The 12,451-nt window shown below is 40.5% G+C and overlaps 1 protein-coding gene across 2 annotated transcripts in view; it reads right to left on the bottom strand.

Moving 5' to 3' along the window:
* POLR1E (RNA polymerase I subunit E) overlaps positions 1-12,451 on the bottom strand; it is a 72,752-nt gene that overhangs the window by 26,974 nt on the left and 33,327 nt on the right. The window contains exons 5-7 of one of the 2 annotated variants that reach the window (XM_077475358.1): positions 9,065-9,120; positions 1,175-1,319; positions 885-992 (exon numbers count right to left, since the gene is read on the bottom strand). In XM_077475358.1, the coding sequence (XP_077331484.1) occupies positions 885-992; positions 1,175-1,319; positions 9,065-9,120 (309 nt within the window). Of the gene's footprint in view, positions 1-871; positions 993-1,174; positions 1,320-9,064; positions 9,121-12,451 lie in introns of both variants that reach the window. The other variant, XM_077475359.1, reaches the window with a different exon arrangement.

The raw sequence follows: 12,451 nt of genomic DNA on the forward strand, positions 1-12,451 counted from the left end.
GCTATGAATCTCTGTAGCTCCTACAGAGTGACCATGGGCCTCTTGGCTGCATCTCCGATTAATGCTCTCCTTGCCCGAACTGTCAGTTTAGGTGGACGGCCAGGTCTTGGTATTTTTGCAGTTGTGCCATACTCTTTCCATTTTCAGATAATAGATTAAACAGTGCTCCATGAGATGTTCAAAGCTTGGGACATTTAAACTGCTTTAAACTTCTCCACAACTTTACCTGTGACCCGTCTGGTGTGTCCCTTGGCCTTTATCATGCTTTTTGTTCACCAAGGTTCTCTACCAAACCTTTAAGGGCTTCACAGAACAGCTGTATTTATACTGAGAATAAATTACACACAGGTGGACAATTAGGTGACTTATGAAGGAAATTGGTTCCACTAGATTTTAGTTAGGGGTATCAGAATAAAGGGGGCTGAATACAAATGCACGCCACAATTTTCATATATTTGTAAAAAAAAAAAAAAAATTTAAAATAATTTTCCTTCCACTTCACAATTATGTGCCACTTTGTGTAGGTCTATCACATAAAATACATTTAAGTTTTTGGTTGTAACATGACAAAATGTGGAAATTGTCAAGGGGGTATGAATACTTTTTCAAGGCACTGTAACTATATGAAATATGGGAACGCATCGGCAAAGGATTTTAAACATATTTCCCATTAGTGTAGCAATCAAAATATATTTCTGTAACAATATTACATGCCTAGAACCAAATGGCTTATGTACGAAAGCCAAAAGCTAGATGCTGTCACATAAAACAGCATGCTTCTATATTCTGACAGGTACATGCAGAGCTAAAAGCATCAGCCAAAGCATTTTCTGTGTCAGAGATGTCACTACAGAAAGACTTCATTCCATACAGTAAAAGGATACGGTCATCAAATTTGTAGACATTTTCTGGTTTATCTGCACTAGCATCACAAGGAGGCAAAAAGATAGAAGACAACTCTTCATTTGTGTCCATCGCTTCTTTCACTAGCTCTGTAGAGAAGAAATACATTTTTAAAAATGGTATTAGGAAACTGGTCATCCATTGGTAAACAAGTGATAAAAGAAAATTGTAAGTGAACATACTTAATATATTAAAGAATTAGGAGGTTAATTACATTTAATTTTATTTTTTTATCAGAAAGCCCTGTTTAAAAGAGAAAGAATGTCCTTGCCTGTTTTTCCTTTGCTCTCGATGATCTCTTCTGCTGCTTTCACCATTGCTTTATTTAAAGTTTCACTGCCAACTTGGTTCAGTTTTCGAGAACTCAAAGCTCGTTTCTGTCTATTCGTACCAAAAGCTTCTATAAGTGCATCCACCTGTTAAAATGTAAAATACCTTTGGATAACAACATGCTACTGTACACGTTATTAGTTTGGCTCTACATAAGATATGTTATGCACCAAAGTGAGACATTATAGTAACCTTGTTACCATGCAGAGTTAGCAAAATAATAAATGCCGAATTTAAATCAGGAAGCAAGGTTGTGACTAAGGGCTCTTTCACATGACCGATCTGTTCAGGTCCACCTGTCAGTTTTTTAGGCGGGCCTGAACGGATGCTCCACAGAGGTCTCTGGAGCGTCGGATGTCAGAGGTGACATGTCCGCTGACATCCGACCCGCTATGATCGCCGTCATCGGATCAGGTGACGACAGACTCTGCGGTCCGTCGTCATCTGATCTCCCATAGGGGAGAGCGGCGCTCTGACAGGTCCGTCCCTGCGCAGCGACAGACCTGTCATCTTCCTGCTCAGCGAGGATTGAAGGAGCGATCCCCACTGACCAAGCAGATATCCACGGGGCAGATCACGGATCCACCCCATGTGAAAGGGCCCCAAGATTAGCAGTTTCTAACTTGTTACTGATTAAGGACATAGGGCTTAAAATACATAGCAAAAAAAGCCAAATGCATGTAAAAGCTGCCTGTAAACACACCTTTAGGTTATCCTATGTGTCGGTCTATGCACCCATAGGTGTTTATAGGCTTATTAGAAAAGAAGCGTTTACAGGCAAAAAACACAAAAAAAAAAAAAAAAAATAAAAAATAAAAAACACCACCAGCGGGCTCAGTAAATGAGCTTTTGGGCGGAAAACAGAAAAATGCTTAATACTCGACCTATTTAATGCTTGAGCGTTCAATCCAAAGGCCAGAGTAAATATTCTGGCCAATAGAATCTATAAAACACTCAAACACTTGACGCCTCTAAATGTGTACAGGAGTAAAAAGGGGAAGAAATTCAAATGTCCAGTATGCGCGAGGCCTAAAATTAATTAGCTGTTCAGGCAAAAAATTTAAATAAATAGAAAAAAAAAAAAACACACCACACTTTTAGCTTGACATAACTTGCCCCTAAATAGTGCTTACTGTAAGATGTAAAAACAAAAATCTGTCTTGTTACTGTACTTTAGCTAAAATTTTGGATAATTGAAAATAACCTTTACTGTCAAGCTAAAAAAATAAAATAAAAAATGTATTTCAATTTTTTGGAAGGATAAGAACCCCTGTCAAGTTTTACTATAGCCGCTGCACCATTAGAAAGATCTCATTTACTGTCCCAGCCAAAAAACCTTACCATACAGGAAGTGATGAAAAGTATGCAACAGACATACAAAAAAATCCCTGGGCTTTGCAACACAGTACGTATATGCTAGACGCTAGAGCAAGGTTTATAAACCCAAGTTCAATGTTGCTAGCGGTTCCTAGAGCAATGAGCAACTTCTGCTTCTCAGACATGTTCCCACTGACACATGGATGCTTTAACCATCTGTAAGGGGGTCATTCTTCCCACTGATCATCACACTAATGCATCACGAGTTGTAGATCTAGTCATTTTTAGCAGGAGTTCCCTGAGGCCAGAAAAGTTATTTTATTTTAAGGGTTCCTCTTAGGGCCGAAACAACGAATCGATTAATCGACAACTAATCGATGAAAATAATCGATTACTATTTTCATAATCGATTAATCGGTCACTAACATAATGAAGTTTAAAAAAAAAAAAAAAATGAGCTCTTTATAGTACAAAAAGACCAAATCGCTACTGTAAATTTTACTTTCACTGTCCCATAGTAAAAAATGAACCCCTTAGCCCTTGTACACACGGTCGGACATTCCGACGGAAAATGTCCGATCGGACCGTGTTGTCAGATAATCCGACCCTGAGTGGGCTCCATCGGACTGTTTCCGTCTGAATATCCGACGGACAAAGTTTTAGAGCTGGGCTATAAAACTTTCCGACAACATGATCCGATCGGACTTTGTCCGATCGGAATTCTCTACACACAATCGGACAAAGCGCCACGCATGCTCAGATCAAATTCCTAGACCAAAGCTATTGGCTACTAGCCTGAACGTAGTCCCGTCGTAAGGAAATAACGTCATCACGTTGTATAAAATCCAACAGATTTTGTTGTCGGAATGTCCGACCGTGTGTACAAGGGTTGCGATTATTTGCTCTTTTTGTACCAATTTTTGTTTTTTTAACCCCATTATGTTACTAAACATCTCAGGCCTGGGTCACATCTGTGTTTTTTGGTGATTTTTGCAGAAACAGTTTATTTACATGGTTTCCTATGGGACATGTTCACATCCATGATTTTTTCAACTGCTGCATGTTTGGAATGACGAGGACTTATTTTTTTTTTTTTTTTTTTTTTTTTTAACGCAAGATGGTGCTATTTTGTTTTTTTGGTTCAATATACTTCAATGGAGAAGCTGCAGAAAAGCAATGTAATAACACAATTTGTAGTTTTTTAATCTGCCCAACAACAAATTGGCCAAAAAAATATGTAAAAATGCAAATCGCAGCAAAAAATGTTTTATTTTTTTTAAAGGTTAGTAACCGATTAAATCGAAATAATAATTAGCCAACTAATCAATTATGGAAATAATCGTTAGTTGCAGCCCTAGTTCCTCTGCATTATAATGGTTGAAAAAGTCTGTGCTCAGTGGGGGACACACAAATGCGTCAGAGGTGAATTTATAAATAAGTTGACCAGAATCAAGAAAGAAATCAAGCCAAAATTAGATCCTTAATAGAGCAAATCCACAAATTAGAAACAACGCACAAAACGGACTGTTGCGGTCTCCACATTTGAAGAACTAAAAAAAACAAAAAAACAAGAGCTTTACTCTCAGAGGAGTTGAACTTTAAAAAAAAAAAAAGGGAATACAAAATATATTATGAGCAAGGGAACAACAGTGGAAGACTATTAACAAAAGCTGTCCAAACTAAGAGAGTCGCCTCAACTATCCACCAAATAAGAGATAAACAAGGCACTTCCTATTCCTCGAATGAGGAGATTGCCAAGCAGTTTGAAACGTATCATCAGTCTTTATACAATATTCCTTCTAACCCCAAATTCCCCCACGATTCCGACAAGAGAACAAAACATATCCAAGACTTTCTAGAAAAATATAGCCCACCACAAATAGCTGAGAATACAGCCGATTAACTCGAAGCCACCATCTCTGGTGGGGAATTTGATAAAGCTCTAAAAGATATGAAAGTAGGCAAAGCCCCAGGTCTCGATGGTCTACCCCTACAATACTACAAAACTTTTACCAACATACTGAATCCAAGATTTTTGAAAACATTCCAGTCACTTCACTCCGAACAACATCCCCCAAAACAATTACTAGAAGCACATATAACTGTTACACCTAAAGAAGGAAAAGATTCGACCCTAGTCACGAACTACAGACCAATCTCTTTAATGTAGACATCAAGATTTATGCCAAAATCTTAGCCAACAGACTCCTACCCTTGTTGTTATCACTCATTTACCTTGACCAGATAGGATTTATCCCTGGAAGAGAGGGAAGGGACAATACAATTAAAGCTCTAAACATAAACCATTGGTTAACATACAAAAACAAACAAGGTTTCCTCCTGTCCCTTGACGCAGAGAAGGCGTTCGACAGAGTGGCCTGGGACTTTATCGACGCAGCTTTGAAGCACATAGGCATTTTACCCCAGATGAGAGCATATATCAATGCGCTTTACTCCAATCCTACAGCACGTGTTCGAGACAATGGCCACCTGTCGGACGCCTTCCACTTACGAAATAGCACAAGACACGGATGCCCCCTATCAACGTTATTGTTTGTCCTCACATTAGAACCCCTTCTGAACAAAATTAGATCTAATCCAGACATTAAGGGCATAGACATACAATATCATACGTACAAAGTCGCTGCCTTTGCAGATGATATGCTCCTTTTCCTCTCACAGCCCTATATTTCCCTGCCTAACGTCATTCAAGATCTTGAACTCTTCCAACTTATATCCAATTTAAAAATCAACCACTCAAAATCTATAGCCCTCAATATTTCATTACCTGCAAGTTCGGTAGACTTAGGCAAATAAAACTTGCCATTCTCTTGGGCCAAACAAAATATAACATCTCGGAATTGAAATCCCAACAAATTTAAATGACCTCTTCAAACTGAATTTTTTTTACCCATCCTAAAAGGAAACCAAGGAGGATCTTAAAAGATGGAACTCTATTAACATTTAATGGTTTGGCAGAGCTTCACTAATAAAGATGACGATCCTACCTAGATTTCCTTACGCTATGCAAACAATACCCATCAGACTGCCAGCATCTCTGTTTGCTTCCTTCCGCAAAGCATGCTCTACCTTTATTTGGAGGCGTAAACCTCCCAGAATTAAATACACAAGACTAAACCTACCCAAAAACAAAGGGGGAATAGCACTCCCAGACCTTCGAAAATAGCATCAGGCAGCCCTCCTGACACGTATAGTAGATTGGAACATCCATCAGCCAATTAAGGCCTGGGTGACTTTAGAACAAACACAGTTCGCTCATCAAATTAACCATCTACCTTGGATAAACCCATCACACCATGCAAAATACATTAAATCCCACCCTCTTATAGGCCCTACTCTAGAAACATTTCATAATACCTAAAAAAAAAAAAATATATACATCTCTTCCCCATGGATCAGTCCCCTCACACCTCTAAGAAACAATCCAGATTCCCCCCAGGTAATGAGGGGCAATGTCTCAGATTCTTGGCCACACAAGGAAGTTCTAGCCAAATACATCTTTGAAAACAGGAAACTTATCTTTTGAGGAAATCAATAAAGATAAAGCTCTAAACCTAATTCCACAATGGAATTACCTACAAATCAGACACCGTCTGACCAGAACTGAAACAGCCCAACTTTGGACCAGAACCCTTATGACATTAGAAGACCTATGTATAAATAAATGCCCACAAAGACACAACATATCAACCCTCTATAACTCACTCTTCATGAATGGTTCGGAATTCTCCACTTCGTCATGCCAAGCCTGGGAACAAGACTTAAATCCAAAAAACTTTCTGATGACTGGGAAACCATCTTCACCTACACACATAAAGGTTCGCTAAATGTTGCCACTCAAGAGTGGCTTTAAAATATCCAGATGGTACAGAACCCCCAACCTTTTGCACAAATTCTACCCCCAGGTCTCCGACAGATGCTGAAGATGCAACAATGAGGAGGGCTCGATGATACACATTTGGTGGTCTTGTCCACTAATCCATAACTTTTGGAAGATGGTTGACGAAACCACCACTTTGGCAACTTCAGAAATCGTAAAATTTTAACCAGCACAATATCTGCTACACTACAAACACAATCCCCCAAAAAATTTTTTACCTAAAATCTTTGGCGATGTTTATGATAAATGCAGCAAGACACTGCATCCCATGCCATTGGCGCTCAAATAAAACAACATCAAAAAAAGAATGGTTCTGGAGAATCAACACTATAGAATTCATAGAACAACTCATAAGTATCTCACAGTAAAAAATAACTAACTTTACTTCAACGTGGTTTAACTGGATAGAATACAAAGGCTCCCGGGACTTATAAAGCTTCCATAGAGTAACAAGATATCTCTTTCATGGTCTATAACCCTTATGAGAAGGTTCAGGAGTAGGAAGGAATGAAAGACAAAATCCACCACTATGTCCACATATGCAAGTGCTGAACAAGCCATTCAGTGCAATGAATGGCCTCTAATTAGAATTCAGCCATTTATACTTTTACTGCACACTATATACCTATTGCGGAGCTTGAAATTAAGCCATTTGCATGGTTATCCTTTAAAAAGCCTCATTACTGTTAGCTTTTGAAAAATCCTTAAGGAAATTACATGTGCATGAATTGAGGTCGGGGAATAAATAGCCATGGTTTTCTATGACCAGGTGGAACATAACTGAAATGCCAGAGAAGCACAAGCTGTAATCACTGCCTTGCCCATGCTGTAACACGGGGATGGCTGCATCTGAGGTCTGCAGTTCTATTGGCAAAATTGATGGGGAGTTATTGAATTCTTCTCTTATAAAAAAAAAAAAAAAAAAAAACTGGCACAAAACCGGGCAAGTCATCTCTTATTAAGAAAAAAACCCCACATAATCAGAATCTCTGAGGCTCGGTTCACACAGGGGGCGAGGCGACACGACTTGCCGTGCCCTGACAAGTCGCCCCCGTTCTGTACTACGGAACCGTTCTAAGAGGAGCGACTCGAGTCGCTCCGACTTAGAAAAAAGGTTCCTGTACTACTTTTGGGTGACCTCGGGCGACTTGCATTGACTTCTATATAGAAGTCATTTGCAAATCGCCGCTGAGGTCGCGGCGCGGCAAGTCGTGTCGCCTCGCATCGCCCCCTGTGTGAACCGAGCCTTATGCTCATCAGTTTGACCTGCTGAGGTTTGTAATAGATTTGCAATAACTAATTGCCTACCAGGCCAACTTTGAAACTTCTCAAATACATGTAAAAGAAATTTTTTTTTGCTAAAAAAGTACAAAAAAAAAAAAAAAAATAAAAGTGTATAAAGTAATTTTTTTTACCAAAAAAAGCTGTTCTTTTACATGTATTTGAGAAGTGTCAAAATTGAATGCAATTAGTTATTGCAAATCTATTACAAACCTCAGCAGTATATAAATAAAAAAGGCATACAGTATATAAAAAGGTCCATTAAAGGTCATGGGTACAAGTCAAGAAGTATCCAACGCATTTTAGGGGTCTAAGTGCCCCTTTCATCAGGACTTGACTGAAAATGAAGTCAACAAACCAGAAGTGAACTGGTCCTACAATGGTATATGTTCCAGTGTGAATTCAAAGCACAGACCTATTCAGCAGCTTGTTTGGCAGACCCCCGAAATGCGTTCGAATTGTGCCCCTGACCTTTAACGGAATAAAGTTGAATCTGGACCTCCAAGCAGTGGCGTGGTGCTTCAATTTCAACTCTTTTTACATCACACTACAAGCCGAAGAGATTCAGGGGTGTGGAAGACGCCTGCCCAGAAACCAGCTATTTTACACCTACAGTAATACCTTAAGATAACAATACCAGCAAAAATAAAACCCACAGGTCCAGCGCTATCTTTCCACTTTCCTCAACTTGTAATTTTTTTCTGTCACACGGCATTTCCGCAGCGGTTTTTAAAACGCACATTTTTTTTTTGGGGGGGGAAAAATACTTTGATGAATTTTAGTGAACACAAACCAAATTTTTTAGGAAAATATAAAAGATGATGTTACACTGAATACACAGATACCCAACATGTCATACTTTAAAAATTGTGTATGCCCATAGAACAGCACTAAACTGTGATACCTAAAAATGTCCATAGGCAACACTTTAAAAGCCTTTCCAGGTTAAAGCTGGACCACAGGTCTGGTGCTAAAATGATTGTGATGCAATCACAGTTTACATATGCATTCACGCATGAGCACAGGGGGATGGAGGCTTATTTTTTTACACTGTCCTTTTAATTTTTTGTTCAACTTTATTGCTTGTGATAGCATGGGCTCTGACAGGTCTTTATGGAGAGATAAGCGGTCTATTAGACCCCAGATCTCTTCTCTGGTCACCCACTTCTGCCGTTGCTTTACAGCCACTCGACCACTTCTATATGAACGAGCATATATGGCTGAAAATGTTGATACCGGGACATGCTTGTAGCTCCAGGCATCATCCCAATATAATCACTTCAATCTGAGGACATCATATGATGTCCACTCAGGGAAAAGTGTAGAACAAACCTTTTCTCTGTAGGTTCTTGTTGACGGGTCTGTCACATCTTCAATTTGCTTACTCTCTGCAAAAAAAATACATGTTGCAAGTTAACAGTGTTAATCATAAAGCTTTTATTTCTAATAACTCATGCAGAACATTGTCCTTTTGTGCATATTCCATTTAGACTAGTAAAAGGCATACTAGACAGTATTAGGTCCTGGTCTTGCCTAAACATTTCCTAGCAACCCTCTGAAGACCACCAAGAGAATCACATACATGCTTCTCAATTAACAAGCTAGCCATCACCACTTAGTGAGTGCAGAAATTATAGAGAAGGAAACTGTAGTTCACTCACCTGAGGGTAGAAGAAGACAGTCCTCAAAGTTTACCTCATAAAATCAGGCATGTCCAAAGTCAGGCCCCACTTTCTGGTTTAACACAGCCCCCTTGGTAAATTGTAATGTATAATATATATATATATATATATATATATATATATATACACACATATATACACATATATACATACATACATATATACACATACACACACACACACACACACACAGTGGGGCAAAAAATTATTTAGTCAGCCACCAATTGTGCAAGATCTCCCACTTAAAAAGATGAGAGCCCTGTAATTGTCATAGGTGTACCTCAACTATGAGAGACAAAATGTGGAAACAAATCAAGACAATCGCATGATCTGATTTTTGAAAGAATTTATTTGCAAATTATGGTGGAAAATAAGTATTTGGCCACCTACAAACAAGCAAGATTTCTGGCTCTCACAGACCTGCATCTTCTTCTTTAGGCCGGGTTCACACCGCTGCGATGCGGGAACGCCGCGAATCCGCTGCGTTTTCCCGCATCGCACACCTCCCGCCGGCAGTTCACACTGCCCTATGCGGACGGCTGGGAGTGTCAATGATATGTTAATGACAACCCCAGATCCGTCCGCAGATCGCAGTGCGATCTGCCGACTCGCACAGGAATCGGATCGCATGGTGTGAACCCCCATGCGATCAGATTCTGTTGCGGACCAAAAAAAAGGGTCCCGTGCGAGTTTGCTGCGGGAGCGATGCAAATTCAGCCATACTATCTGTATGGCTGTACTCGCATCGCTACGGAGATCGGATGTGATTTGCGGTGCGAATCACATCCGGATCTCCCCCCGCAGCAGTGTGAACCCAGCCTTAAGAGGCTGCTCTGTCCTCCACTCATTACCGGTATTAATGGCACCCGTTTGAACTTGTTAGTATAAAAGACACCTGTCCACAACCTCAAACAGTCACACTCCAAACTCCACTATGGTGAAGACCAAAGAGCTGTCAAAGGTCACCAGAAACAAAATTGTAGACCTGCACCAGGCTGGGAAGACTGAATCTGCAATAGGCAAGCAGATTGGTATGAAGAAATCAAATGTGGGAGCAATAATTAGAAAATGGAAGACATACAAGACCATTGACCATTGATAATCTCCCTCGATCTAGGGTTCCACGCAAGATCTCACCCTGTGGGGTCAAAATGATCACAAGAACGGTGAGCAAAAATCCCAGAACCACACGGGGGGACCTAGTGAATGACCTGCAGAGAGCTGGGACCAATGTAACAAAGGCTACCATCAGTAACAAACTACGCCGCCAGGGACTCAGATCCTGCAGTGCCAGACATCTCCCCCTGCTTAAGCCAGTACTTGTGTGGGCCCATCTAAAAGGTTTGCTAGAGAGCATTTGGATGATCCAGAAGAGGATTGGGAGAATGTCATATGGTCAGATGAAACCAAAGTAGAACTATTTGGTAGAAACACAAATCGTCGTGTTTGGAGGAGAGAGAATGCTGAGTTGCAACCAAACACCACCGTACCTACTGTGAAGCATGGGGGTGGCAACATCATGCTTTGGGGCTGTTTCTCTGCAAAGGGAACAGGACGACTGATCCGTGTACATGAAAGAATGAATGGGGCCATGTACAGTGCCTTGCGAAAGTATTCGGCCCCCTTGAACTTTTCAACCTTTTGCCACATTTCAGGCTTCAAACATAAAGATATACAATTTTTATTTTTTGTGAAGAATCACCAACAAGTGGGACACAATTGTGAAGTGGAATGAAATCTATTGGATTTTTTAAACTTTTTTTAACTAATAAATGAAAAGTGGGGCGTGCAAAATGATTCGGCCCCCTTGCGTTAATACTTTGTAGAGCCACCTTTTGCTGCGATTACAGCTGCAAGTCGCTTGGGGTATGTCTCTATCAGTTTTGCACATCGAGAGACTGAAATTCTTGCCCATTCTTCCTTGCAAAACAGCTCGAGCTCAGTGAGGTTGGATGGAGAGAGTTTGCGAACAGCAGTTTTCAGCTCTTTCCACAGATTCTCGATTGGATTCAGGTCTGGACTTTGACTTGGCCATTCTAACACCTGGATACGTTTATTTGTGAACCATTCCTTTGTAGATTTTGCTGTATGTTTGGGATCATTGTCTTGTTGGAAGATAAATCTCCGTCCCAGTTTCAGGTCTTTTGCAGACTCCAACAGGTTTTCATCCAGAATGGTCCTGTATTTGGCTGCATCCATCTTCCCCTCAATATTAACCATCTTCCCTGTCCCTGCTGAAAAAAAAGCAGGCCCAAACCATGATGCTGCCACCACCATGTTTGACAGTGGGGATGGTGTGTTGAGGGTGATGAGCTGTGCTGCTTTTACGCCAAACATATCGTTTTGCATTGTGGGCAAAAAGTTTGATTTTGGTTTCATCTGACCAGAGCACCTTCTTCCACATGTTTGGTGTGTCTCCCAGGTGGCTTGTGGCAAACTTTAGATGAGACTTTTTATGGATATCTTTGAGAAATGGCTTTCTTCTTGCCACTCTTCCATAAAGGCCAGATTTGTGCAGTGTATGACTGATTGTTGTCCTATGGACAGACTCTCCCACCTCAGCTGTAGTTCTCTGCAGTTCATCCAGAGTGATCATGGGCCTCTTGGCTGCATCTCTGATCAGTCTTCTCCTTGTCTGAGCTGAAAGTTTAGTAGGGACGGCCAGGTCTTGGTAGATTTGCAGTGGTCTGATACTCCTTCCATTTCAAAATGATCGCTTGCACAGTGCTCCTTGGGATGTTTAAAGCTTGGAAACTTTTTGTATCCAAATCCGGCTTTAAACTTCTCCACAACAGTATTACGGACCTGCCTGGTGTGTTCCTTGGTCTTCATGATGCTCTCTGCGCTTTCAACAGAACCCTGAGACTATCACAGAGCAGGTGCATTTATACAGAGACTTGATTTACACACAGGTGGATTCTATTTATCACCATCAGACATATAGCTCTAGAGGAGATCTGCATGGAGGAATGGGCCAACATACCAGCAGCTCCTTGTGAAGACTTACATAAAACGTTTAACCTCTGTCATTGCCAAC

This window comes from Lithobates pipiens, unplaced genomic scaffold, assembly GCF_037356315.1.
Source record: "Lithobates pipiens isolate NorthernLeopardFrog02 unplaced genomic scaffold, aLitPip1_a1.2 Scaffold_13, whole genome shotgun sequence".
Taxonomy (NCBI): Eukaryota; Metazoa; Chordata; class Amphibia; order Anura; family Ranidae; genus Lithobates; species Lithobates pipiens.